At 53.3% G+C, this 27,452-nt stretch overlaps 10 protein-coding genes across 10 annotated transcripts; 4 read left to right on the top strand and 6 right to left on the bottom strand.

Annotated features, from left to right (window-relative positions):
- Positions 1–156: 156 nt before the first annotated feature.
- On the top strand, positions 157–3,134 carry PG998_001382 (mixed-linked glucanase; the record flags this gene model as incomplete). The annotated part of the gene is made up of 4 exons (XM_066868200.1): positions 157–291; positions 361–653; positions 870–1,063; positions 1,129–3,134. 4 exons carry the CDS (start codon positions 157–159, stop codon positions 3,132–3,134), a joined length of 2,628 nt encoding a protein of 875 aa, XP_066736615.1.
- Positions 3,135–3,865: 731 nt separating this feature from the next.
- PG998_001381 (salicylate hydroxylase) lies at positions 3,866–5,248 on the bottom strand (the record flags this gene model as incomplete). The annotated part of the gene is made up of 3 exons (XM_066868199.1): positions 3,866–4,143; positions 4,170–4,706; positions 4,783–5,248. The coding sequence occupies 3 exons, from the start codon at positions 5,246–5,248 to the stop codon at positions 3,866–3,868; spliced, it is 1,281 nt and encodes a 426-aa protein (XP_066736614.1).
- Positions 5,249–5,804: 556 nt separating this feature from the next.
- Positions 5,805–7,267, top strand: PG998_001380 (uncharacterized protein; the record flags this gene model as incomplete). Its single annotated transcript, XM_066868198.1, has 5 exons — positions 5,805–5,880; positions 5,941–5,992; positions 6,057–6,186; positions 6,284–6,595; positions 6,716–7,267. The coding sequence occupies 5 exons, from the start codon at positions 5,805–5,807 to the stop codon at positions 7,265–7,267; spliced, it is 1,122 nt and encodes a 373-aa protein (XP_066736613.1).
- Positions 7,268–7,507: 240 nt separating this feature from the next.
- On the bottom strand, positions 7,508–10,008 carry PG998_001379 (uncharacterized protein; the record flags this gene model as incomplete). The annotated part of the gene is made up of 7 exons (XM_066868197.1): positions 7,508–7,845; positions 7,916–8,012; positions 8,072–8,756; positions 8,848–8,936; positions 9,000–9,121; positions 9,199–9,439; positions 9,550–10,008. The coding sequence occupies 7 exons, from the start codon at positions 10,006–10,008 to the stop codon at positions 7,508–7,510; spliced, it is 2,031 nt and encodes a 676-aa protein (XP_066736612.1).
- A 1,157-nt stretch (positions 10,009–11,165) lies between these two features.
- PG998_001378 (uncharacterized protein) lies at positions 11,166–13,309 on the bottom strand (the record flags this gene model as incomplete). The annotated part of the gene is made up of 4 exons (XM_066868196.1): positions 11,166–11,200; positions 11,258–12,932; positions 13,014–13,224; positions 13,287–13,309. The coding sequence occupies 4 exons, from the start codon at positions 13,307–13,309 to the stop codon at positions 11,166–11,168; spliced, it is 1,944 nt and encodes a 647-aa protein (XP_066736611.1).
- A 1,113-nt stretch (positions 13,310–14,422) lies between these two features.
- On the bottom strand, positions 14,423–15,031 carry PG998_001377 (uncharacterized protein; the record flags this gene model as incomplete). Its single annotated transcript, XM_066868195.1, has 3 exons — positions 14,423–14,522; positions 14,595–14,826; positions 14,887–15,031. 3 exons carry the CDS (start codon positions 15,029–15,031, stop codon positions 14,423–14,425), a joined length of 477 nt encoding a protein of 158 aa, XP_066736610.1.
- Positions 15,032–17,156: 2,125 nt separating this feature from the next.
- PG998_001376 (uncharacterized protein) lies at positions 17,157–17,573 on the bottom strand (the record flags this gene model as incomplete). The annotated part of the gene is made up of 2 exons (XM_066868194.1): positions 17,157–17,385; positions 17,542–17,573. 2 exons carry the CDS (start codon positions 17,571–17,573, stop codon positions 17,157–17,159), a joined length of 261 nt encoding a protein of 86 aa, XP_066736609.1.
- A 1,269-nt stretch (positions 17,574–18,842) lies between these two features.
- Positions 18,843–19,433, bottom strand: PG998_001375 (uncharacterized protein; the record flags this gene model as incomplete). The annotated part of the gene is made up of 1 exon (XM_066868193.1): positions 18,843–19,433. The coding sequence occupies one exon, from the start codon at positions 19,431–19,433 to the stop codon at positions 18,843–18,845; it is 591 nt and encodes a 196-aa protein (XP_066736608.1).
- Positions 19,434–21,297: 1,864 nt separating this feature from the next.
- Positions 21,298–21,685, top strand: PG998_001374 (uncharacterized protein; the record flags this gene model as incomplete). The annotated part of the gene is made up of 3 exons (XM_066868192.1): positions 21,298–21,418; positions 21,491–21,600; positions 21,662–21,685. 3 exons carry the CDS (start codon positions 21,298–21,300, stop codon positions 21,683–21,685), a joined length of 255 nt encoding a protein of 84 aa, XP_066736607.1.
- Positions 21,686–23,898: 2,213 nt separating this feature from the next.
- PG998_001373 (uncharacterized protein) lies at positions 23,899–27,121 on the top strand (the record flags this gene model as incomplete). The annotated part of the gene is made up of 3 exons (XM_066868191.1): positions 23,899–24,131; positions 24,209–25,934; positions 25,979–27,121. The coding sequence occupies 3 exons, from the start codon at positions 23,899–23,901 to the stop codon at positions 27,119–27,121; spliced, it is 3,102 nt and encodes a 1,033-aa protein (XP_066736606.1).
- Between the last annotated feature and the right edge of the window lie 331 nt (positions 27,122–27,452).

Here is a 27,452-nt window from a genome sequence, read left to right as displayed (position 1 = left end):
CTGCCCGGCCTCTGCTCTGTCGGTTTCTTTCCTGGCCACCCCGTTCGTCAACAAGCAAGCCCGACCACCTGCGCGGCACACGACGCTTCGCACGTCATCCCCTCTTTAAACCGAAGTCATTCGTTATATAATATAATATATACCATAGCCATAGCTATGGCCCTCCCCCTCATTAATACCGTCGGCGTGGTCGCCGCTGCCTTCGTGGCCGGCGCCAGTGCCACCAAGTCCTACAAGGTGGCCGAAAAGTACAACTCTGCCAACTTCTACGACAAGTGGGCCTTCGTCACGGTAAGATCAACGATGCTTCACACACTCGGCTTATGTGTGGACTAATACTCATGTGTTCATCCGGGATAGACCGATCCCAACAACGGATATGCCGACTACCAGACCCAGCAAGGCGCCAAGGACGCCAACCTTGTCCAAATCAACGACGATGACTTCTATCTCGGCGTGGACTACAAGGCGGCTATGCCTGGCGCTTGGGAGAACTACCGTGGACGCAAGAGTGTACGACTGGAGAGCCAGAATACCTACAACCACGGCCTGTTTGTCGGCGATTTCTCTCACCTCCCTGCTCCCACTTGCGGAACATGGCCTGCGTTTTGGATGTTCGGATCCAAGGGTGAATTCGACTTCCTCGAGAACTGGTAAGTTCTAGGGCAGCTTTTATCGATTTTGAGTTGGTTCAAGTTGGACGAAATGGTCGAGTTGGAGACTGGCGAAGGGTTCATTGCCCGGTGAAACATGCGGCAAAGGGCCGTGTCCTATATCTCTCCTTTGCCTTTCCATCTCCTTACGAAGTGCTGTTTCAGACAGTGGTTATGTTTTCTTATCTCTTGATGCTATATTAACTAGTGTATCAGGAACGACCTCAACTTCAACCGTATCACAGCTCACGTCGGGGCCACTGCAGGCTCCTGCACAATCAAGCAAACCGACATGACCGCCGAGGTCGTGACTAAGAACTGCGCCGATTTCGCCCCCGGACAATACGATTATCAGGCATGCTCGGCCAACTCCATGGATGGCATCTACGGCTCCTCTACGGGCGGTATCTGTGAGTAGCCCGGAATCTGTCCCAACCCCTGAAAATGTCAACTCGTGCGCTAACTATTGATAAAGACGCAACCGAGTGGACTTCAGAATACATCAAGCTCTGGAGCTGGAAGACCGCCCCCGCTGACCTTCTGGCCGGCAAGCCGGAACCTTCCACCTGGGGCAAGCCCATGTTCCAGGTCAGCGACTGCGACATCGACAAGGCGTTCGCCGACCTGAAGTTTGTCTTGAACATCAACTTCTGCTCTGTTGCCAACCAGCCTGACAAGTGGGGTGCTGGCTGCTCAGCCAGCACCGGAAAGGCGACCTGCATGGAGCACGTCGCCGCCAACGGTGCCGCTTTCGAGAACTCTTACTTCAAGGTCAGGGGTATCTCCGTATACCAGCTGTCCGAGGACGTCCCTCAAGTCTCCGCCACCAGCTCCAGCATTAGCAGCGACTCGGTGTCTGCCTCAGCAACTGCTTCGGCTTCCTCGGCTACTGTGCCTACAGCGAGCGCAACTTCTGCAAGCAGCGACTCTGTATCTACCTCAGCAACTGCTTCGGCTTCCTCGGCTACTGACTCGGCTACTGTGCCTACAGCGAGCGCAACTTCTGCAAGCAGCGACTCTGTATCTGCCTCAGCAACTGCTTCGGCTTCCTCGGCTACTGACTCGGCTACTGTGCCTACAGCGAGCGCAACTTCTGCAAACAACGACCAGCAGTCCACTTCGTCCTTTCCCACCCTCTCTCTGACGGCTCCTTACAAGAACGTGACCTTCAGCTCTTCCAGCTTGATGAGCCCAGTCGCCAGCGCCTCGGCGTCATCGGTAGACCCGTCGGGAACTGTCGTGCCCACAGGAACCGCAATCCCGTCGGATGGAACATCCGCGTCGGCCTCGGGCGCAGCATCATCCTCCGCCTTCCTCAGCTCCTCCGTCTCCGTGGGCCTAGTCGCCAGCGCCTCGGCGTCATCGGTAGACCCGTCGGGAACTGCCGTGCCAACCGGAACCGCCATCCCTTCGGACGTAGTGCCATCTGGAACTGCTTCTTCCTTGGGCACAGCATCATCATCGGCCGCCGCTTCGTCGACTGGAGGCGCTGGTTCTGGAGGCGCTGGTTCTGCTGGCGCTGGTTCTGCTGGTGCTGGTTCTGCTGGTGCTGGTTCTACTGGTGCTGGTTCTGGAGGCGCTGGTTCTACCGGTGCTTCTGGTTCATCCAACACTCTAACGACGGCGATGATGACGACGACGATAATGACGACCCGTGTTAGTACCATCACCGCTTGCGCCGCCACTGTCACAAACTGCCCTGTCGGCTCAGTTACTACTCAGACTATCGCTCTTTACACCACAGTTTGCCCTGTATCTGGCATAACCGACTCGCCAAAGCCTACTACTACCCCGGCTACTGTACCATCGTCGTATACCACCGTGACTCGGAAAATTACTAATGTATTTACGGTTACTTCATGTGCCCCAACAGTAACCAACTGTCCCGTCGGCTCGTTGACAACGAAAGTCCGCACCACGACAACCGTCGTCCCCGTCGTCACCCCGGTGTCTACGACAAAGACTCACTACATTACGAAAGTTTGGACGATTACTTCCTGCCCTCCCTCAGTCACCAACTGCCCGGTTGGCTCGGTGACCACGTCGGTCGGTACCAAGACCACTGTCGTCCCAGTTGTCACTCCCGGCGGCAATGGCGGCTCCAACATCAAGACCAACGTCTACTCTGTTGTCGGCCCGAGCGCCAACGGCAGCAATGACAAGACCACCACCGTCGTCTCGACCGCGCAGAACACCAAGTACATCCAGCTTGTTTCCTCCGCTGCCTCCAACAAGGTCGAGACCGCCGTCTACGTCACCGCCACCGTGGTGCCCGTCGCCCCCAGCGCGCCCGCGGCCCCCATCAAGAACAACGGCACGGCCAGCGCCACGCTGTCCAAGCCGGTCTCGGTTCCCGTCGGTACTCCGGCTGCCGGCTGCACGGGCAGCGCGTGCAAGATCACCGCCAGCAGTGGCGTCCGCAACGGTGTCACGAACGCCGCGGTCGTTGCAATCGTCGCCCTCGTCGCGCTGTACCAGTAGTCGTCAAGCCTCCATGTCCCTGATGCCATTTTGGACTGAAAAGACACGATTTCTCAATGTCATGGCTTATTTCTCTAATGGTTGGTTTCTATATGTTATATAACTTGAACCTATAATATCTAGTCTATAGTTGTTGTGTTGTGTAATATACAAAACTGTGGATATTCAGACCTGGCTCGAATACGACGTAACGGGAATGGAAAAGAAGTGACTGCTTGCATACCGAAACCAAAACCATGCAGCTCTGGATTGTTACAATCCCGCAAAGGCCGTTCTCCTCCCGTCGCGTCGGCGTCTGTCATTTCAGTGCAATGTCTAACTACGGACCATGAGTAAGGAGTGGATATAGAATCTGCTTAACTGCAGACTTTCCATCAACGGATTAGTCAGTCAATGCTGATTATCGGGCGCTTTGGCGGAGTGGTTAACGCGATGCCCTGCTATGTGTAAACATAACAGCTTAGGCATTTCCCTCGGGAGCGCAGGTTCGAATCCTGCAGGCGTCGTTTTCTTTTTTAGTAAAAGCTCTTCTTTTTGCACATCTTTAGCGACTGGATAACCCTTTGAAGAAGCCGTGAAAGAGACGCATCCAATGTGTGAAAATACTACTACTACCTATGCGAACGAACATGCATCTTCCCTCTCCATTTCCGTGACACCAAGCTGCGGGCCAGGGTGTTTTCTCCTGGAAATGATCGGTTTCTACGAACCGATCCGGCCGTGGAAGTCTTCTAGGGCATCCTCACCATCCCGTGCACGTCGTAGTTCCAGATCTGGTAGAACCGCCGCGTGATCTCCTCGCCAAACTTGACCGGGTCGTTCCCGACAGGCTCGTACTGCCACTGGAACATCTCGCTGGCCTCCCGCGTGGCCTTGATCAGCCACTGCGTGCGCTCGTACCGGATGTCCTGGTACGCCGCGAGGGCCTTGTGCACGAGCTCCGACTTGGTGGCAGGTTTGCTGCTGCTCTGGCCGCCACCGCCGTTGGGCCCTCCATCGGGGAACAGCGCTTTAGTAGTGGCAAAGGTGGGAGACAGCCGTCGATCCACGGCCTCCAGCAGCCCGACGAGCGCGAGCGCATCTTCCATGCCGAAGCCCGCCCCGGCCCCGAGATGGGGCCCGTCGCGTGGGCCGCGTCGCCGGCGATGGCGACGCTGCCACGGGCGTAGTAGGGCGCGGGGTGTTCCAGCATGTCGAAGACGGCCCACTTGTCGAGGTCGTTGGGGAGCAGGTCCACGATGCCCCGGGCGCTGGGCTGCCAGTCCTCGAACGCCTTGACCGCGGCGTCCTTGGGCCCGAACGCCGTGTGTTTGCCGCCGGGCGCCTGCCAGGGCTCCGGATCTGACACCACCAGGAGCACGTTGAGGAACTCGCCCACCGGATAGGTGATAGAGTGCGCGTTGGGCCCGTTGTACATGAACCTCGTCGACGCCCTGTACCTACTGACGTGCTCGTATGCCTTCTCCATGGGCACCAGGCCCCGGAAGCAAAATTTATGCGTATACGAGGCCGCATAGTCTTTGCCGACAAGGATGTCCCGAACGCGTGATCGAATACCATCACAGCCAATGGCTATCTCTCGTTAGTTTGATATGCTACTACTCGGGATAAGACACCCTCGTCGACTTGCCGATATCCGTCGTCTCACGAGTGCCATCTTTGAACTTCAGCTCGACCTTGCTTTCTCCATCGTCGACGATGGAGTCAATCTCCTTGCTGAACCTGATGTTCTCGGCCGGGAGTAGTTTGGCCAGTTCCTCGATAAAGGCGGACCTCCGACAGCCCTGGAAACCCTGCTCACCGACGTACAGCTTGTAGATGACCTCGCCGCTGCCGTAGCCGTCGATCCACTGGAAGTAGTCCTCCCCGTTGGGCGTCGCGACGTTCTTGTACGCCTGGTGCACGCGCGGGTCCAGCGCCTTGAGCGCCTCCTCGGCGTTGGGGCTGAAGCCGACCCCCGCCCCGATTTCCTTGATACCGCTGGCCCGCTCGTAGATGGTGAAGTCGATGCCGCGCTTCAGCAGGCCCAGCGCGAGCGTGACGCCCGTGATGCCGCCGCCAACGATGGCGACGTGGAGCCGCGAGCTGCGCGTAGAGTCCGGGGGTGAGAGCATGCCTGGATAATCCGGAAGTCGACCTGGCTTTTGAAATGTTGGTGTTAGTGGTGGATAATATGGTTGTTGCAGCGCAAAAGCTGCGGCGTTATACACACGCTCAATAATAGTATCTCCAATACTTCTTTGTGCGAAGTGAAGCCCCGAATTTCAGTTTGCACTCGAAACGGAGTGATACTTCGACAAGGAAAGACGGCGTATATGAATGCCCGCTCCCGGACAGTTTCGATCGACCAATGATGTCGACTTCAGCCTGTTACAGTTGTCGACTTGGTGATGCGATTGATTACATGGAGCAGCACCCTTCGGTGTCTCGCGTGGGGTCGTCCATCCGGACCCCCGAGAAGCCCAGATAGGGTCCGACCACCATACCGGTGTCGAAGCTTCTCCGCGCTATGATTGGCTGTCCAGACAAGGTCACATTGACACAACTATTGGGTCAAATAGCAGCAGCAACCAGGCTTTCAGGTGCATTATTAACGCTGTTAGCATTGATTCGACCTCGTCTCCCTCCTAGAGCACACATACCTTCTCCTATACCTCACATACTTGAATAATGCCTTCGCTGCTAGAGACCAGTTTGGAGCCGCATGCTAAGAAGCAAACCAGCCAGGGCAAAGTCCTGTTGACTGGTAAGTAGCCCCCCTGGACGTCAGCCATGAAAAGAAGACTGCGACTGACCAGAACTTTAGGTGGAAGTGGCTTCATCGCCTCTCACGTACTGGACTACCTGTTGGATTATGGGTATGAAACACCAATGAAAGAGTTCCTAGCCTGGGGTATTTCTGATGAATACACATGTCCCTAGCTTTGAGGTGGCCGTTACCGTCAGGACAGAGGAGAAGGGCCGGGCGATAGTCAAGACCCTCAAAGATCCGTCGCACCAATGCTCCTTTGTCGTAGTGAAGGATATCGCCAAGGATGGCGCATACGACGCAGTATGTTCTCTCCCGCCACGATCCGGGTTGTATAATACGTCAAACCCACTTGGCTTATTCAATGCTGATCTCGCTTATCACGGGCGTCGCCATGCAGCTTTTCCAATCGACAGCCGATAGCGGCGGCGGCGAGAAACCCTTCAACTACGTGGTCCACACGGCATCGCCGTACCACCTCAACGTGGAGGACCCCGTGAAAGACTTCCTGGACCCGGCCATCAAGGGAACAACCGGGCTTCTCCATTCGATATTGACGCATGCCCCATCCGTAAGGCGAGTCGTCATCACGTCGTCCTCGGCCGCCGTCATAAACCCCAAGAACCATGCGAAGGTATATGATGAGACATACTGGCCAACCGTCACGTGGGAGGATGCCATGGATCCCAAAAGCACCTATCGTTGCAGCAAAGTGAGTCCGATTGGTCAATCTAATTTCCCCCATCGCTATCCCTTTTCCCCTTTCCCCAATAATGCCTTGGAGTCAAGAGAAGAAAGAAGGCTTGCCAACACCCACCCCTCCCATTGAAAGGTCTTCTCCGAGAAAGCCGCCTGGGCCATCGCCAACGCAACAGACCCACGGCCAAACTTCGACCTCGTGACACTGAACCCGACCTACAACTTCGGGCCCATCCAGCGCGGGCTCCCGCGGTTGGCGTCGGTGAACGCCTCGAACGCGCGGGTCCGGGACCTGGCGCTAGGCGTCAACGGCCCCCAAGGTTCCGCGCCCGGCCTGCCCCCGACCGCGCCCGTCTTTACCTTTGTGGATGTGCGGGACGTGGCGCTGGCGCACCTGCGGGCGCTGACAGTGCCCGAGGCCGGCGGCCAGCGCTTCTACCTGGTGGGCGGCCACTTCTCAAACCAGCACATCGCGGCCGCGGTCGCACGCCGCTTCCCGCAGCTGCAGGACCGGCTGCCCGTCGACATCGGCGCGGAACACGACGATCTGCCTGCCGACGTCTACGGCTTCGATAACGGCAAGTCGCGCCGGGTCCTTGGCATTGAGTACCGCGGACTCGAGGAGAGTGTGGTGGATACCGTGCGCTCCATCTTGGCTCACGAGGACGCGAAAGGCGTACTTTGATCGGATTGGATGGCACCGTTATGTTTGAAATATAGACTGAGATGGACCTGTGGGACGGATGTTGGTGTCAATAGCGATGTTGCTGTGTCTCGGAATATAACTGTGAACCGGTAGCATAATCGGAATGGTATATTGTAGTTTGTTTTGACTATTTTCGTGCCGACTGTTGGCCAGCTCACTCGTATTCAATCAGCAAACCCAAAATGATCTTGAAACTGCCTAGCTAGTCTACCTCTTATCTCAAAGAACTAAGTATAAGCTGCACAACAAGCTGGGGCCGGTGAATATTCCCACCCAGAACGTCATGTTGCCCAACGTCTTCTTATTCTTGAGCCATTTGGTGCGGCTCATGGCCACCAACGGCAGTTGGCACATCTGCATGACCAAAAGATAACCACGGAGTTTCTTGAAGATGCACCACATGACGAGCTCGTGCACGCATGCCGACAGAAAGAACGTGATCAGGGTGGCCTGATACTTGTTGACCCGCATTGACGATATCGACGAATGGTACACATGGCGGAGGAGAAAGTTGTGGACAGGGCGGTTCCAGTCGCGGGCGAACTGGTCCCAGGAGACTAGCAACCACATACAGATCAGTATTGGCTTATCCATGGCAGCCATCGAAAGGCAAGGAGGGAGGCTTACCACTATTCCACCATGCGTCATAAAAGCTTCTATCGGCGAAGCAAGTAAGTTCGGCCAGCAAGTTAAGAACCGTCTCCCAGATCACATACCAAGCGAGCTTTTGAGAAGAAAAATTGTTAGCGACTTTCTCTGTCAGGGCGTACGGGGCTTCTTTACCATGTATTCCATCATGAAGGGGAACGCCAGATCACTCAATATCCAAGGGAACTCCTGGAGGCGCCGTGAGGTGGACCACCCCTCATCCTTCATCTTGATAGTGAACATGATGACGGGGTACATGTACGCCTGGGACACCATGATCATGACGAAGATGAGCCCAAACATAGCCGCGGCCTTCTCAGCCACATAGTACCAGTTGATGCTCTCCGAACGAGGATACTCCAACTCATAGACCAGCGTAGGCAGAACGATCCATTCGTAGTGATTTGCGAGCGTGAGATTGTTCGGGTATGAGCGAGCAGGATCTGTCGCTTTGCCCTTGAGCTCATCAGTGAGTGCGTCCGTCTCCCACTTAATCATGCGCTCGAACAACTGCAGCTGATCCATGTCAAGGGGTGTCCCAGAGTCGATTGTGTCGGAAATCTGCTCAATGCCATCCGTGATGCTGCCTTGATGGATGGATTGGCGTCTCTCCTTGTATACGCTTGCCGAGGGTTGATTGGCGAGGTGGTCGATCGACAGCTCGGGTACTGGCGGTTTGGTTTGAGAAGGCGAGCTGACAGGGTCGATAAGTTCCAACTGCTTGAGCTTTCGCGATAGCATGTCCCGCTTCTCATATAGAGTTGATAAGTGGCCATTATAGAACGCATAAGAATGCTGCTTCATCAACATAACAAGCCCACTATGCGAGCATGAGTCAGTGGACTTTTGAGCCGTTGCCTAGGAAAGCATGTAGATATGGGCTCCGGCAAGACAATTTAGGGTTTACTTACTGAAGCACGAAGAAAACAGTATGTGTCCACGGCCAATCGCGAAGTAAGGGAAAGCCAATCACGCCGCCAATGAAAAGAGATTGCCAAAGCTATAGAGGTGCCAAGTCAGTAATGGCTTAGTACCACGATGCAGTGAGGGAAGAAGGCCTTACGTTTTGGATGATCCAGCCCGACTTATCCCATCTGATATAGTGAGCATGGACAAGCCTTTGCGTAATCCAACCAAAGCCTGTCAAACCACACATGACACCGTCGGAGACAAGTAGCACGACGACTAAGATTAATATGAGCCCACTTGACCTCGCAGTGAAGGAAAACGAACCCCTGAGTGGTACAGATTGAGCGACTTACCATCTCGACGAAACATGATCTTCATGATTTCATTCGTTCCCAGCGGACTCCCAGTCTTCCTCCAGTTGTCGGCGGCCATCTTCAGAATGAGAAAGCCAACGGAGATCCAGAATAACGTGTAGAACCCATGAAAAACACTGTTGGCGGCACTCTGGTTCTGCCTGTCAAAGGTAGAAAACTGGCGCGTAAAGACCATGTCTCGCAGCTTTTCTCTGCCGCCTGGGCGTTTTTTCGCTTCTTCCTACAAAACAACCTCAAGTCAATTGACGTTCGTTTAGGCCACGCGCACGCATACACAATTCAAATTGCTTGCTTGAGAAGTTGGTCGGTTGGTTAGGGAGTCAAGCTTACTCTCTCCAGCCCCCTTCTTAGGATGGCTCTCAGCTCTTTGTCGTCGGCGGCGACGACGTACGTCTTGCTACGGCGATCTGCCGATGGCCGCGTTGCCAGGGGCGGCAGGTTCTCATAGCTGGAGCTCTCGGTTGTTGTTGCTGTTGATTTGGTGGTTTTGTCGCCGACATGCACAACATCAGGGGTACCAGTGGCTGAATTATCGTACGAGTCTGGCTTGACTCGGCGCCGCAGATAGACTGACACTGGTTCCTGCTGCTGCTGCTGCTGCTGACGGTCGTAGTCCTCCTCCTCGCTAGTGCTCTCGTTGGGTGTCCTCGCAGCCCCCTGGGCCTTCCCCATGGCCTCGGCTAACTGTCCTGGAAAGCTGCTTTCCGGGCCATTGGCGGCTCGAATGGAGTCACCATTCACATCATTATGGTGCTTGCTGGGACCACCTGCATCTGCGCTAGTGTCCATATCGCTTCCAAACAACTTTGACTCAAACGACGTGGTGTGTGTACATCGGAGACGGAGATATGAATCGAGACCCGGTCCGTCCAAGCGCGCGCGCGCGTGTGTGTGTGTGGGCGACAGTCAGGAAAGCCGACACCTCCCAAAAAAAAAACAAAAAACACACAGGTACTTTGGAGTCGCGATAACCTACAGTAATTGTTTGGGAATGTGTACTTGAAAAGGGAAAGAAAGACGGTGAGCTCGTCAAAGACCTTTATAGAAAAACAATGTTGTAATTTGACGATATTACGAGATTGCGGAAGACACGGGGATGTTGAGCCTGGCAATTATGCTGTGCTTCGCGTGATATCACATCAGCCAAACGGACAGGCCGGATTGCATTTAACTTTGTCGGCCTCGGAATCAATTCATCTGGAAAGCAAGGCATGGCAAATCCCATTGCCAAGGTGGGTTTGGGCGGCGCTCCAGGCTTCAGAAGCGACAGAAATGGTCAGGGCGCTCGTTTCGTTTAATTGGGATTACGAATAAGACTGGATACTTATTAGTTTGTCGCCTGTCAGGTGTTGACGGAACAGGAGTGATGAAACCGACTTATTGTTGCCTCGTTGCTCTCGTTCTCTTCTCGTCTTCGTCCTGGTCCTGAGGTTGTCTTCTGGCCGGTTCTGCCCAACTCGGAACGACGTAATGGTGCAGGTACACACGCACCTGGGCACTGGGCTAGTGGGCTGAACTGGGCTGAACTGGGCTGGCCAGTGGCAACTGGAAGCCCCCGGGCCTAGAGACTGCTAGAGGGCCTAAAGGGCCAGAGGCGTGCCGGAGAAAAGAAGGACCCCCACCATCGGAGTCTTCCTTGCAACTGCCGACTTCCGCCGACGATCGCAAGCCAAGCCAGGTGTGTAGAAAGAATCCCGTAATGTTGACATGAAGCTTTCAATTTTTGGTTCCAACTATTTGCAGGCTTCTTTCTACGAATTCCTAATCGAGGCCAGAATAATGCTAAAGAGAAGACCGATCTATCCTCTCGGAGAAAACAGAAGCAGCGTAGCACATTCGTGGGTAGCAAACCCAGACACAACCTCTTTTTTTCTTTCTCTCTTTCCTTCTTCCCACCCTTTAATAGACTATGTTGGGCAAACCAAGCCGGTAAGTGGCAATCCCGTCTATTGCATCTTTTCGTAGGTTGCCATCAAAGATCCTAAAGACCAAAGCGATTAGTACATGTAAGTTCAACGGAGAGGGGGAAACAACATACCAATAAAAGTAGTCACAAGTCGGCTGCGGACTTGGCAGATATCCTCGGGGACCAGCCAGATGGTAGCTCCCATCTTTCTGGCGATGCTGATGCTCAGTTTGGCATTCATGTATGCATCCTCGTCCGTGCCACCCGCAGTGACCAGGTCATAATCGACATAGCTGCTCTTCATGCCGTTCAACACGTCCAATAGGAATATGCCGCTGCCGATAGATGAATCCTTGAAGGACCGGATAGACGAGTTGCGACCACCCTTCTTGCTCATCTCGTTGGCCCACTTGACCATCTCGGCATCCGTCATCTCCCGCTTTCCGAGTCGTTGAGCAAGAGCACCCAGCGTCAGCGTGATGTCCTTCCTCATGAGCTGCCACACGAGTCCCAGCGTGAGTGTCTTCTGTCCATCTGTGATATCCGCACCTTGAATTCCAACCAGAGAGAAGCCGTTCTGCTTGCCAAGCTCGATGGCATAGTTGGTGTTCTCGACGGCCTTGAACCTCATGAGCTCGCCACCATGGGCAGGTCGCTTGTTGGCATGTCGCCAGTTCACCGAGCCCTTGATGACCTTGTCGTAAGCCTGTAGCAGGATAGTGCCGTCGTGCAGGTCGTCGAAGAATGATACAACAGCGGGCTGGACGTCGAGACTGTTTAGCCAAAGCGTGAAGACTCTGGCCTCTCTCTCGCCTTCGGCATCGAAATCCTCCACCTCCAGCTTCTCTTCCTCAGTGATGGGCTCGAGGCATGGGTGTGTGTTGAACAGGTTAGCAACGAAGGCAAGGTTGAGTTTGGGGTTACCGGCAACCAGGGAGGTGGGGGTCAAGAACTTGCGGCAGCTAAGCTTGTCCGCGTCCACCAACACTTCTTCTGCTCTCTGAAGCAGGTCTTGCGTTTGCAAAGGAGCGCGACTGCAGCCGTACTCGTGGCCAATTTGTGACATCAAGACAGCGTAGTTCTCGCCGTCCTTTACATCGCTCGAGAAGTTGTGGACTGTGCGGTGCCACTTGGCCGCCTTAAGGTGATAGTTGAACCACCGAAGCAGAATCTGCTCCGGGGGCAAGCGCAGGAACTGCTCCAACGTCTCATCCTCATCGAGCAGCCTGTATAATTCGGGATGCAGCTTGATGTCGATTTTGCCCAAAAGACCTCTTCGGATGACCTGCCAAATGAGGCCGAGAATCAGATGCTCTCTGACCTCAATGATATCGCCACTGCCAATGTTGACGACGGAGCAGCCAATGCCCTTGGCTGACTCAATGACAATGTTGTTGTTCTCCGTCATGTGGAAGGCGTTCAGCTTCTTGATCTTCCTCCCCGGAACGTTCATGACACGCTCATCAATGGTGTCCGGGACACTGTCGTTGATCAGCTTGGCCAATACCAAACCGTCCTTGCATTCGTCAAACATCTCGAAAGTGTCGGTAGGGAAAGGCAGCCGGCTGCCGATATCCGGATCGCCAGCCAGGACTGCGTTGATATGGCGTGTGAACTCGGTTCGTTCATCCTCGTTGATGGTGTGAGTGACGTTGGCGCTCGAGCCTTGTACCTGGATCTTGCCGATGCTGGCCTTGGATGCATGCCCTCCAGTTCTTTGCGACACGACGCCGGGCGCGGCAGGCGCGGCACCGCCTGTGTTCATGCGCTTTTGCGCAGGGGAAGAGTCGCGAAGCTTGGCGATGAGCTGGTCAATCGCATAGAAATTAGCAATGGGAATGATACGAGGCCGAAGCATAACAATGGTTTGTTATTGGTCCTAACGTACTCCTACATAATCCTCAAGCTCGACCCGGCGGGACGAATCCAGCTCGACCTCTTTTAGGGCTTGTCGGACGACATCGTACGGCTGGCGCTCACTCTGCTGTGTAGCTTTGATCGCGGTGGCTTCGTCGATGTAGCCCTTATCGTCGACGTCGAGCTTGCGAAAGGCATCGGTGAGGCCGAAGATGTCGCCTTGCTCAAACTGAGGGTACTTCCTGGCCGGATGATTAGATTCTGCTGCGTGGCATGGGTGTGGGGAAAAGTCGAGGAGGCTTACTTCTGGAGCCGTATCACGTTCATGGTGCCGGGCGTTGGTTGTTTCTGAGTTCGAAAGGTGAAAGACGTAACAGGATGATGGCTCTCCAGCGGTGAGAGGTGAATTGATGTGGGTTGAGTGGACCGTTTGGCCCTGTACAATATATGGACTGCGACCTTTTCGCGCAAAGCGGTGCAAATGATGCTAAGTTGGTGCCTGATCAGCGCGAGCAGGTAGTACGTGAGCCGGAACGTAAGTTGGGTTCCGGGCTGTCCAGGTAACAGGAAAGGAAGAAGGAAGGGCAAGTAAAGGTGACGTACTGTAGGTCTACCACGATGTTTAATGGATTGCTGAGCCTCACCAGCCCCTCGAATTCGGATAACTTCGAAGTTGACAGACAGCACAGGTGCAATAATGTAAGCTGGGCAGCGGGGGCGGGGAGTTCGGGACCTCTGTTTTTGGAGGAGACGACCAGCTAATAGCCAAGCGCAGGAGAGCTGCAACGATATGAGCAACTGGCGGCAGCTCTAGAGGCCCCCCCATTACATCACCGCAACAGGGGGGATGAGCCACTTCGGCTGACGCAGCCAAGCAACCCAAGCTACCTAAGCAACCCGAAGTCCTGATTATTTGCCTGACTCAATGGCAAGGTGGCAGGTATGTAGCCAATGAATTGAATCTCCGTGTTGTGTTACCAAAAATCGATTACATGTATGTATGCATTGAACAAGCCGTGCAGTCCATTCTGCTTGTATTTCCACTAGTTCTTTTGATGTTTGGGTCTCTTGTTGGTTGGAAATACACAAGGCAACCGCCTCTCCTTTCGAGTTTCTCGTCTGTTTGTCCAGCTTGCTGCTGCCTGAATGCACCACAAGCCGTGTGCTGCAACTCGTTCCCTTCGCTTGCTTCCACAAGCAACCAAGGCGCCAGACGAATCGCCAATAGCGACGCCCCCGTCTCCATTCTAGCCGTCTCTTATTGTCAAACGCCGCAATTGTGTATTACAGTGCTAGGTATCGGGATGGAGGACGCAAGGGTGTTTGATGCAATTGCAGGGTGGTCGGTTGCACGAAATGGCGCTTGTTTATGCAGGTAACCGTCTCCCTGCATTAGAAATTAAGTCCGACAGGCCGGTCTATCGCGGACAGGGCTGCTGTCTAAGCGACTCCAAAGATCTCATCAGGCGTGATGGTGAAGTCCAAGGGGGTCTGGGTGTATCTGGTGGTGGCATGGCCAGTATAGTTCCACCACGACGAGCTGGGCAGGGATCTGTTAGCAAGAAAGATGCATTGCGCCGAGACGCCCGGTCCCAATTGGTGGCACACTCACTCGGTGTCCAGGTCGATATATTGTAGAGACACCTGGATGCGAGCAGTTGTCGAGTTGGCCGACTTGGAGGTTGCGGGAAGAAGCTTGGACGCGACCCGACGAGTGTTGGTCTCGTCGTCTTCAAGCGAGCACAGTCGGTAGGGGGAACCTTCGATGTCACCAGCGCAACGCGCGGTGAACCCCGGTTTCTTAGGATTGCCCGCCAGGTTCTCTGTGCCGTGGATCTTGAAGTCTATTATACAGGATCATCAGCGGGCGGTAATAGGACGTCCATGGTCGGATCGACCCTTACCGTATTTGCATGTCGTGTTCGGGCAGGTAGCGGTCCATTCGGTGACTTCCCAGCTGTAGTCGGCAGTCGCCTTTAGACGCATCATAGTGGGCGGCCGGGCCGAGACGGCCAGGACTAAAGTAGCGAATACGGCGGAGAACTGCATCTTTCTGTTCGGTGATGTAAACGAATGTGAAGATGTATGGTGGTTGATGAAGGGACTCTCGGTAAGACCTGGAGATTACAGACTTAGCAGACGAGTGAGATGAGCAAGGTCTTTTAAATAGGATCTACCTCCTCTCCTGTGTAGATCCAGCACGACCACTGTTCAGTGGATTAGCATTCCGGAACCTAAGCAGAGGGCCCCATAGAATCCAGAGACCCCTGGGACGCAAAGTAGGTATAACAGAGTCGCATTAATCTGGATAATGGAAACACGCGTCTAATCGAGGCCCTGACTGGCTGTCCTGGGCTCTGTTGTTTCTCCCCAGCAATGGCCGTGGCGCATGCAATGGCAGCGTCCAAGCAGGCCCGCCAAGAGCCGCCATGCCTCAACAGACATGGCAACTGCCGATCTCTGCACTCTGCGGGAAACTCGCCAGGGGAGGCGGGAATTAAGGAGGCGGCCTGCATCTCACGTCAACGGTGCGGCTTCTTCGATGGCGGCGCGCCTAGCACCTAGCAGCTAGGTAGGTGAGTCTGTGTGTGAACATCAGCTTACATATTACCTGCATGCGTGCATGGGACGAACCATCAGCCATGCACTCGCTATGGCCGAGCCTCAGCTCATCGTTCGAACTCTTCGGAAAACATGAGATGAGGGGAGATTGCATCCCCCAGGTTGTACTGGTTGTCTTTGCAGTGGCCCACCTAATGTTTGGTCGAGTGTCTGCTCTTGACTCTCGAGTTGAGAGTCTCAACTCTCTCAAGTTTGCTATCCGTCAGCACACAGGATTCTGGAGGATGACAGCCGAGATGCACGCCGCAGATCCAAGGCGATCTTTTTTTCGTGTTGGCTCTGGCTAGCACACGCGCATTTCGCAAACTTCTAGTTCTAGCGCGTGTCTCAGGTCTATCTCGATTTGCTTCTTCTCACGATTACGTGCAGCACCACCCAACACCATGGCGAGCTAGTCTGCATGTTGAACGCTACAATATAGGCGCTTCCAGCAGCCAGCTCTGCACCACGCTTGATCTAAAGGTACGGTACGCGGTTGGGCTAGAAGCGGCACGGCCTGCAGGATTGGCCTAACGTCTCGAGTTGATAAACGGCCATGCTAACTGTCAGCTAACGAGCTGCGCCACGGGCTTTCATGAATATCCCGGACAGCCATCTATGGAAATCGTCGAATCCCCAACATTTAGGCAACTGTGGAGTACTAAAGTCGGGTTATATATTTCATGTAATGCTGGAAGTTCCTGCATGAGTTGGCCCGGCTGTGCCACCAGCATCACCCACAAAGCCAGTACACACCTACATACTCCGTACTGTATTCTTGTGTGAATTCCATGGTGGGGTCAGGCCCGATATCTTCGAGCCTAGGGTCGTGCTCGGCTCAGCGTCGGTTGTCCCAATGGACCATCGCGAGTCATCTCCTGTTGGCGCGTTTATTGACCCTCTGATTTGGCCCTAGTCCAATAAAGCGAACCACGTTATATACTACCAAGGCACGCGCCCTTAACGCGAATCTGAATCCAATGCTCTCCGGAAGGGGGTCTCGACTGTCCGGCTGCTCAGGATCCCCAGCTTTCGAGAATCGTATTGGCTAATGCAAGCTCTCTTGTAGCCTTCATATAGCCGAAGGATTAGCCAGTGATAGCTGCAAGCAGCTCGCCCCCGTGCGATACATAGATCTGCCCAGATGAACATCAGACGGTAGTCAAAGTATACTTGCAGTGTCTGGCATCGACCGACCGAGTCGGACGTAGCCGTCGTAAACAATGAGTTTTATCTGTCAAATCATATTGAATCAGCGGCCTACGATGAACAAACTACGTGAGGTCAGGAAAGGGGGTAAAAAGGCAGAATGTGAATATAAAGCGAATGTCATTTCTTGATGCTCTCTAACATCCATCCCTCGATCTTCCATGTATGCCTAACCCCTTATACTGTCCTCTTCATTCTTGGTCTAGTTGTTCTTTGCCTGGTGTATCGTCCCAGATAATACATGGGGATGTATGCAGTTGGCTCGTCCATCTACACAATGCCTTTCTATGCCCACCAACTAACATTTCCGACGTCCTCCGGATCGAATCTGCAGCAGTGTCGTTTGGCCGCAACGTAAATAGGTCTATGGGCCGTTCGGGGAATTTGGGTCGATGACAATTGTAGGTGACAAGAAATTACCACCGACGAAGGTGCCAGATCCCGTACCGGAGTAGTTGGCGCCCAGCGCCTCGTCTGTGATCTCTAGGATGATGTCGACGAGCTCCAACAGCTCGCCCTCAAGGTCGCCATCGTCTCCATCTGAATCGGATTGTCGTTTGCAGTCATTGCTGCCGCATCGGGTTTGTTCCTTGCTGTTTGTGCGTCATTCAGCCATGGCTGTTTCCAACTTCTTAGGGTATCGGTGGGTCTCTATAGGCTTGGAGAAGCAAGTTGCGAAGGTGTCTTCTTCTTGGAAGGGCAATGCAATAGGCTTGTTGCGGGAAGGCCGGCGGAAATGCACTGCTTACCTTTCCATGTTAAGTGATGGGGACGTCTCCATTGGTATAGCACAGCTTGTGGCCAACATTATCGATGCAATGCATAGTGTCCCAAGATGCATAATGACTTCAGGTCGATTGCCAAGAGATTGTTGGATAGAGCTGGTGTCATTCACAGATGAAAGTAGGTAGTACGTTGGCTTGTCTTGTAGATGATGGAATTGGTGACCGCGGCACGTTCCATAGCGAGGATAGGCAAACATATATATATGCACAAACAAATATTCCTGTCTAGAAGGATACGCTGATGATCGTGAGGCTTTTGCCTGGCAGTCGTCTGTACAAGCCCATAACCTTGAAATCCATCACACAAGATTCTTCTCCGCTGTTCTCAGCCACCTGAGTCGGACGTAAAACATAAAACAAAAAACAAAAGCGCGTCACTTCAGCATCAACTCTTTTTCAAAGACCAAAAGCCTGGTGCCATACTATCAGCCCGGTTCGATAACAAGGATCACCTCCCACAGCTGCATCCCTCTCGTCGTGCGGATTTAGTAGAGATCATACTGGTGGCCTTCGAGTCGCTACGTCAATAGTGCCGTGCATTTCAATTATAACCTCGCACCATAGATACTCTGATGAACATGCTGATACCCTGCGGTTTCGAGGAAGTTCACGCCGACCTCTGCTAAGAAAACGGAGCTGTCAGGCGACAGTTTTTCGGGCCGGTGGTGATGCAGCTGATAGCCGATCGAAGTCTCGGCAAGTGTCTGAGTAAGCCCAACTCGGATATGGCACTGAGTTCGACCAAAAATCCATGTGGTGAAATCTTGGTGGGCTTGCAACGGGCCATATAACAAGTTTATGGCTTCGATCGACAGTCACAGCTTCGCGAAGACAATCTCAGCCATATCCATCAAACTGAAGGCCTGCGGCTGTAGTTGCAGACTTGCAGGATGCCATACGCAGGCTTTCTTTGGACTCGTTGGGACATGCTGCTTTGAATGAATGTTTGGATCTGGCATCCATTGTTTATTGTTGCCATCGGCTGGCCTATCCAAGGAATGGCAATGCGTGGGGAGGTGGTGGCAGCGGTGGCAAACCAAATGCCCAACCCAGCCTTAACAACCCTGGCGAATGGTAAAGATCCTACACGTCCACCTCGTCTCAAATGTTGCGACTGAGAGGGACATCTTCCAGGCTGTAGTTCCCAGGGCAAGCCCTCGAATTGACCAAGTCGCACACGAGTAGAGTATGTACTGAGATTGATGAGAGTAATTGGCGATTGGCGCCTGGCACGAACGGGAGTAACCTAGATAGAAGAAAAGCTCTTAACCAGATTTGCTGTGTACACAAAGAGCTATACCACAAAGCGACAGCCCCATACCAACCCATGTGTCTACGGAGTGATCAGAGAAGCGGCTGAAAGGGGGAGGGGAAGGGGGCGGTACCACGGTCTTACCTTTGCTGATAACTTTCTTTTCAACCCACCAATCACCCAAGACGGTGAAGAGGAATGCAAGTGTGTTCACGATTGGGACGGTCAAACTCAACTCTGCACTTGAAGTCAATAACCAACGACCATAGTTACCGGCCCATGCGACGCGTAGCGGGTCAAACGTACCAGCTTGGCCGATTAGCAAGAAGAACCAGACGCTGCCGGTCAAATTGATCAGGAGGGGGATGGCGTATCGAGGATTCTTAAGAAGGTCGAGAATGGCGAAGAGGCCGCCGTATAGTTTGCTCTTCAGCCGGCTCGACTTGATATCGTCCCTCTCAAGGCTGGGGTGAGGTGGAGGGTTATGGTCACGGGCGGCTCGGCGAATGAACGGAGTGGTAAAGCCCCAGGCCAGACCAACCATGAGAAAGCCTAGAACATAATTGAAAGCCGGTGGCTGTGGATCCAAAGCCTCTGAAGCCATACTGAGCAAGGAATTGGCTTAAGTTGAACACTCGTAATATATCGTGAGAAGGGAATTGCTGTTTCTTCGCCTTCGTTTGCAGTTAGGTATGCTGTTGGAGCTGTTCAAGCCTCAACCAGTTGCAGCGTCGATCTAACGCAGGATCAATCATGTGTGGCTAGTGCTGTGGCTCTGATCCCCGCGCAGAATGCGGCTCGAACTTCAATGTGGAAATCCAGTGTGAATTCCGCCAGTGGAGTTAGTTATCCACAGAAAGTAGACGCTGATATACCACTGCTACTGCTTGGTGATGACCCCAAGCCCGCGGCAGTCGACGAAGAGCATGGTATCTCAAGGATTGCCATGTTCGCGGTATGGGATATCTGAACCGCCATACCCGATTCCAACAGCCCATACATACCCCAGTTGGCCAGTCATGACGTCTTAGATGATTCATCACGACAACGAAAACGCTCGCTTAACAGGAAAAAGCAAATTCGATATGTTGTTCGGGGCGTTCTGTTGAGTAGCCTAGTAATGGATTCGGCGGTGAAGTCTACAACACAATGTGGCCAGGCCATCTGGTATTGGATTATACACATCCACTCAATGTCCAACCCCTGCTGTGGGATCTGAGATACAACAGATCGGATAGATCTCCAGATCCACTTCTCCTGTCGATAGGCCAACCGTCTGTAGCTGGATCCGATCCAGGACTGATACGTACAAATGCATAGTCCTGCTGGTTTCCTGGGTATGCTCCGGCCCTTTGGCGATACTCACCGTCAAATCCCTATTTTATTGGCGCTTCCAGCACATGGGATGAGTATTGTTATGTACCGACGAAGAAACGCTGGCTGATGGCTGGTTCGAGGACCGTATTGCAGGTGTACACTGACTGATCGTAGTTGTGTCACGCATCCTGAATATACGTTTTGGCTGTCGAACCGACATGTTTCGTTGCTCGAGAAACTACGGCCATTTGTTTTGGACCGTATCCCTCGAACCCATGATATTTCGCAAGACCTGAAGTTCAACTGCATCAGCATTTATACCACATGGTCGTCATTGACTTTGTATGGCAATTACTAGTAACAAGGCGCGGCTGAGCTAACGGCGCTAAAGCTTCAAGCGAGCCGCCCCATACACAGATGATGGGCCCTTCCCCAGGCAACTCCGTCTCGATCTGCTCTGGTCAGGTCTCCCGATTCGTTGCTAGTCGTGATAAGCATCACCGCGGATGTCCATAGGTCCAGTCCGGCTGAATGGTGCCTGGGCTAGCTGTTGCTTGAGCGTATCATACATGTGCTGCTGTTGTAGTAGTAGTAGATTAAGTAGTTGGTAGCTACAAGTTACGCCGTGACCAATGGTCAAACTAGCACATGGTTACTTCGAGCGTAATGTAGTAAGCTTTCTCGTATCAATTGTTGATTCCTTTCAGGAGACATACGTTCAGTAGGCTAGAAGTCTGTTTGCAGTGTGTTATGGCTCCTATGGTAAGACCCACGACCCCAGGCTTAACCGAATCCGTGTAATCATCTATTGCTCTGCAAGAAGGAAGCTCCGCAAGGAGCAGACTCTCCGACCAGTTGGTAGAACCAGCAAGGTCATGAGATCATGGATATTCAGCGATCGGAATTCACAATGGAAATCATGGAATAACAACATGGAAAAGCAAACAAAGCGACGTACTCCAGTGCTTCGTACACTGGTACCTGCCGGGCTAGGTACTGTTTGTATGGTTAGGGATTACCTATAAAGACCTGCCATATTCCAACTACCACACCATCTCCATCCCGACTCCAACACAAATCATCTCACATTCAGAACCAGAACAATTCACACATTCCACCACTTCCAACTTACCTCCCACCACCCCCTCAACATGCCTACTGATGCTCAAGTTGCCGGCGGCCACAAGGCTACCATCAACAACCCCAACTCCTCCAAGGAGGCCGTGGAGAACTCCAAGCAAATCCTCGAGAACGAGTTCAACGGCGGCGATGGTAAGGAGCCACTTTCATTGAATCCCCATCCCAAATCTTGTCCTGTAGATTGTGTTTGTACTAACTTATCAGTTCCCCATGCCGATGACAACAAGGAGAAGAACCCTGGCAACGTTATTGGTGGTCTGAAGGCTACTACTAAGAACCCTAATGTCTCCGAGGAGGCCAAGAAGAACGCCGAGGTATGTCGTCTGAATTTTACACATCCACGCATTACCAACATTATACTAATCTTAAGTATAGGAGCGTCTTAAGGAGATGCAGTAGTGGTACACTGGATTTGGTGTAGCAACATCTCGTACTGAGATGAACTTATTACAAGACATCTAGTTAGAGCGTTGGGTTTAGGTGTGTCGGGACAAGACTGTGGTGGTTGAACATAATCTGATTTGTCAATTTGCTGGTAAATTGTGGTTCCTAGAAAGATGAGTTGGTACAAATCCAAGTCGTTATTAGCAAGTAAACAACAATCACCTCGTCATCAAAGCTCGCATGTTTTCTGCTCTGTCAGCTGCATTACCGACCCTGGGTGTCTTCAACATTGGAAACCTGAAAAAACTTGGACAGGTGTGCCATTCTGTGGTAGGCCTCCATTCAGTTCCGTCCTGCCACTTGTTAGCATTCCGACCCATGGCTCAATTTCTCATAGCCATAGGACCATGCTAGCCAGGAGTACTGCATTTTGAACCACCGACCCAGTATTTCAAAATGTCAACATGGCGACCTTACGCGATGACGAGCTCTTGTATACTTTTGGGTTGTCAAGTCCAAGGAAGCAAAATATGTTGTCTATGAATTTCACGGTCACATGTTGTTGGATTGAACACGGCGAACACTCCACTCTGCAGCCCTAAGATTTTGCAGGGTCTGGAAGAAGGTTCGACTAGATTCAATACTTCCGACAGCCCTGCATACAGCTGGCATATCTACGATGCAGATGCGATGACGCTGGCTGTACGTCGCAATGAAATATCGAAGCGGTCCCTTGCTATGAGTCGGACGGGGTGAGCCATGGTGAGAAGATGAGCTAAACGTCATAGGAAGATTGCGGAGGCTTCTCCAGACTGGAACAATTAGCCAGCCGTTGAGAAAGTAATATATACCTCGGCCCTATGTAGTAGTTGAAGATTGCAAGCAATTGCGGGCAGACCGGCAATCGTGAGGCATCAAGGAGACGGGGCCAACATGCTGTCTGGGCAGGGCCTCTAAAATTTGGATATAAATGGAAACCGGATCTTCAAGGTGGGGATAGCACTTGTAAGGCTGAGTCGATTTGTTCTTTTGCACGTCATTTCCATTCCGGCTTGGCGCACATTGCGCCTCATAGCAACGCGTTGCGATGCGCGGACAGAACCTTCAGGTGCTAAGTGTTGTTTTTGCTGCCGCCTGGGTTTTGGTGGACCGAGAACGGACGCGGACTTCAGTTCTTCAGTTGTGCGTGAAACACCAACACCCTCCCTGTCTGCAAATTTGTCTTTGAATCGATCGATTTGAGTACCACCACCATTGGAAAGACCGATCCTCTCGAGGCTGTTTCTTTTCATTGTTTTTATTTACTCTCCCTCTTCCCCTGCGGTCCCAGACAAGCAAGGCGTCCATCTATCCATCTACAGGCACCCATGCCTCAACCAGTACCGTACATAAACCAAGGACGGAAGACTCAAGCTGAAAACGCTAGTGAGGGGTTGACGAGTGCACGATTGGCTGTCTTGGCTGACCCCCCACTGAATTGACTAACCGGGGCAGTTTGGGGTGAAGCAATGATCCCTGTCTTAGCGCTGTGGTGAAGGCCCAATAGAGGGCGCTGCCCACACCAGCCTCCAGTTTCCAGGCTTGATTTCCCATGCAACACTGCGACACTGCAACACTTTCCCAGCCACCGACTCGTATGACCAGCCTGCCCATGGTATTTGAGTTGGGATCAGCCTGGAGGGTGATCGATATTACTGCAACCTGACCTGGCCTGCAAATCCGGTGTCAATCCTTCCTTCCCTTTACTCTCCCTTTACTCGTTCTGCATTGCAGGACATAGCATACCGGCCCTGCATTCGGTTTCTACGATTCCATTGCATGGTTATATCACGGCATTCTTCTGCCGCTTGTATTCTAAAAAAGTCCATGTGCGATTTCTCCAGCTGGCCTTCCTCTTCTATCTACCTCGCCTGCGCTCAGGCCCATCCACTCCTTTGTTATCGCCATCTTATCGACGATCCAGGTACCCGCGTTCTGCGCAGCAACCTTAGTGGCTTGGTCGTCAATTGTCAACGCAAAGTCAACAAACCAATTGCGTCCGCCCGCTAAGCACAGCCCAAAACCACCTGCTTTGTGGCCGCGTCCGCCTATGATATTATACCTTTTCGACACCACCACTACCATTCTGGCCGTTCCCGACCGCAAATTAGTCGGAGGACCCCAAAACATCGAAACTTCTCGATTTCTCTATTCCAGCCATCGGAGGAGAGATTGGGAAGAAAGTTAAGATGGCCGCCAAAAACAAGACGAACCCGCTCAATGGGATGCATACCGCGGGCATCTTCTCGGACATGAGCGCCGATGGTCCCCCAATCGGTACTCTGGTGGTCATTGTGGACCGCGCAAAGAACCTACCTAACAGAAAGACAATCGGAAAGCAGGATCCTTACTGCGCTGCTCGGCTCGGCAAAGAAGCCAAGAAAACGACTACAGACATTCGCGGTGGACAGACGCCAAAATGGTAAGTTGGATCTTCAATCCTGGTGCTTTAACACCCAAATTTATACGGCCTTGTCTAACCCTACCGCCTACTCGCAGGGACCAGGAGTTACGTTTCAATGTTCACGACTCGCCAGACTACTACCAGCTCAAGCTTTCAGTCTTTAACGATGACAAGAGGACCGACTTAATTGGCGAAACATGGCTCGACCTGCGCGACATCATTCTGCCAGGCGGCGGGCAAAACGACCAATGGCAAACCCTGAATTGCAAGGGTAAATATGCTGGTGAGATTAGGATTGAGGTTACCTACTACGACAGCAGGCCAAAACCCGAAAAGCCAGCAGCAAAACCGAAACCCGTCGCCGCAGCACCTGAGCAAGAAGGCACACCAGGAACACCAGGGCCATCAGGGCCGTCAGGACCACGAACCGCAGTGAAAAGAAGGCCGTTGCCCAATAACCCAGGGGCGGAATCTGCGCCGTCACCCAAGGCAATCCCAGACCATGCACAGACGCCGCCCAGAGTGCAGCCCAACCCACCCGGGGCCTCTTTCATCCCGAAGCAATCTCCGTTGCAGGCTCTTGAATACAATACACCACCTCCACTACCCCGGGCCAGCCACTCGGACCATTACTCCCCGGGCCCAGATCTTGGATATGGAGCCTCTTCCAGCCACCGACCGTCACCACAGGGCCATCGTCCTCTAGAGAGTGCCGAAAAGGCCACACCCTACGAAGACAACCATCGCCATCATTCAGACCCTTACGCCCAACCGTTTGAGCTTGAACCGCGTGCATTGGTCACTCACAGCCAACAAGCATTTGAGGCAGCGGCACCAGTGCACCATCAATTACAGCGACAGGCTGTCCAAGACGATGACCGACCTCCGCCGCCGCCTGTTCATCGCACAAGGAACAACAGCGGCAGTGCTGAAATGGTGCACCGCGGCAGTTTTGATATGCAACAGCAGAAGGCCACGCTGGCCATGACAATGAGGCATGACGTGCTACGGAGCGAGGCACATCGCCACTCGTTGCCTGCTCAAACATCTAGCTATCCTGGACGACCCACGTATCGCCCCTATGAATCTGCACCTGATGTACCCAAAGAGGCTTATTCCGAATCGGCACAGGTAACGCCGCCTCGGCATCACTCCCATGATCCCGCGTATGATTCACACCCCCGGTCTTTGCAACCAACGGTTGAGGATGTGCCGGAGTCATGGACACCCCCAAATGCGAGATCCAGACACAATTCACAATTAGAACAGTTCGACGATCTGAGCTACAACCAAGTATCAAGCCCAGCGCCACTAAACCTGAGCGGACGGGCAAGTGCGGCTTCTGGGCAATACCATAGTCCTTCTCCTGGACAGGGGCTTACCCAGCAACAAATGGCTTCACCAGGCCCAGCGCACGATCAATATCAGAGCACTTCACCAGGGCAGGTGCAGGGGCAACACCCAAACAATGATTATAGTATATCCACATCGCCGATCGTTCCAAGGGATAATCGAGGTCCCACTGGTCATTCCTATTCGAGCTCATATGGGGCTGACTCGTACACTGGTCAGGACCCATACGCAAGCCACGGTGAGATGGAACTCACACGATATCAGGGTCCCGGCTCAACTTATGCTTTGCCGCCAGTTCCAGCAACACTAGTTCCTGGGTTTGATCCGCTTATGGCTCGTGATATGACCACTCGGCCTCTTGAAGAGAGGAGTCAAGAGCGTCGATATACTCAAACCCAGCCCCTGCCAATCTCCACTCCCACTCGAGGCAGACAGCATAGCGAGCCCCTTCACAATTATGGGATGCAGGTATCGCCGGCGGGATATGCGCCGAGCCACTCAATGACGTATAGCGGTTCCCCTGGCGCATACGCGGGTGCAACCACATCCCTTCCGGCCCTTCCAGCGCTTCCAGCACCTCCGGCACCTTCGGCACCTGCGAATTACCGGCCGCACTCTCCCAACCCATCAAGTTATCGCGCTCATTCCCCAACCCGTCGAATTATCGCGGCCACTCTCCCAACCCGTCGAGTTATCGCGGCCACTCCCCCAACCCATCGGGCTACCGGGCTCATTCCCCCAACCCCAACCCATCGGGCTACCGGGCTCACTCCCCCAACCCATCGAGCTACCGGGCTCACTCCCCCAACCCATCGAGCTACAGGGCTCATTCCCCCAACCCATCTAATTACCGGGCTCACTCTCCCAATCCAAGCCCGAATCATACCATCAAGCGGAAGTCTGTTAGTCCTGCGCCCCCGCAAGAACATCGCCGACTGTCTGGCGTTCCATTCGGTCCAGATTCGTACGATGAGCTGAACCCCTCCGTGACGGCCAATGACCCATCAAAGTCCAGTGAATACACAAATGCCTACGGCAAGATTGTCACGCCAGATGGGCGCGAAGTCGATCCCTCCGACCATCTTCCCATGGATACCTGGGCGCCAGAGCCCGAACCAAAGCAGGCAAAGAGTGATTCGGAAGCGTCACGCCCCACACCAGGAGGTGCCCAGCCAATGCCATCGTCTGGGCGCCGGGCGTTGCGTGTCACAGTGAGGCCAAACTCTATGGCCGTGGTACCGTCAGGCTATCATGCTCAGGAGGTACAGCCTTCGCCCCCACCTAGTACCGGCCGGAATCGCTTGCAGAAGAAGGCGTACCGAGTATCCGCAGCGCCTGCACCCGTCTCTTCAGGAAGTAGCCCCCTTGGGCCTGCAAGCTCGTATCAGCGCAACAGCACTCCGCCACGAGCGCTTGTGCGTGCAAGTACCTTTGACTACGAGAATCAATCCCCGTCCTTCGACGCATCAACTGCAATGGTGCACCGAAGCTCTTTTCAAAGTATGGGACCGCCAATACCTGCTAAAATTCCTATAATGAGCGGCGGCATGGGGCCGGCTACCGGCATGGGAGGCTACAACGATATGGCACTCATGGAGGAAATGAGCCGTATTGACATTGGAACTGGACGAGCCAGGCGACATGGCGGTTATTAGAGTGAAGCTTCAATGCGGGCTCATTTTTTTGGACGCGATCTCCAAGAAGAATGACTGGTGAGGGTATGCCATCAGAGGCTATGGCAATACCAGAAATGATTACTTGGATATAAAAATCGGATATTGTTGGGGAGGGAGGGAGTATGGCGTTTGTACGATACAAAGTTTACTGGACAGCCATGGCAGGGGTGGTAAACACAGGGCCCCTTTCAAAGAACATTAGGAAATAAATGGCTGCCATAGGGCATAGGGGCAGATGAGCTATTGTTATGTTTCTGTATAGGAGTACGGAGGGACTGGATGAACAAAGCCAGTATAATAGGGAAGACTG

This window comes from Apiospora kogelbergensis (assembly GCF_038363985.1).
Source record: "Apiospora kogelbergensis strain CBS 113332 chromosome Unknown utg000001l_segment0_segment0, whole genome shotgun sequence".
Taxonomy (NCBI): Eukaryota; Fungi; Ascomycota; class Sordariomycetes; order Amphisphaeriales; family Apiosporaceae; genus Apiospora; species Apiospora kogelbergensis.
The sequence above is the reverse complement of the archived record's forward strand: the minus strand, read 5'-3'. Positions and strand labels throughout refer to the sequence as shown.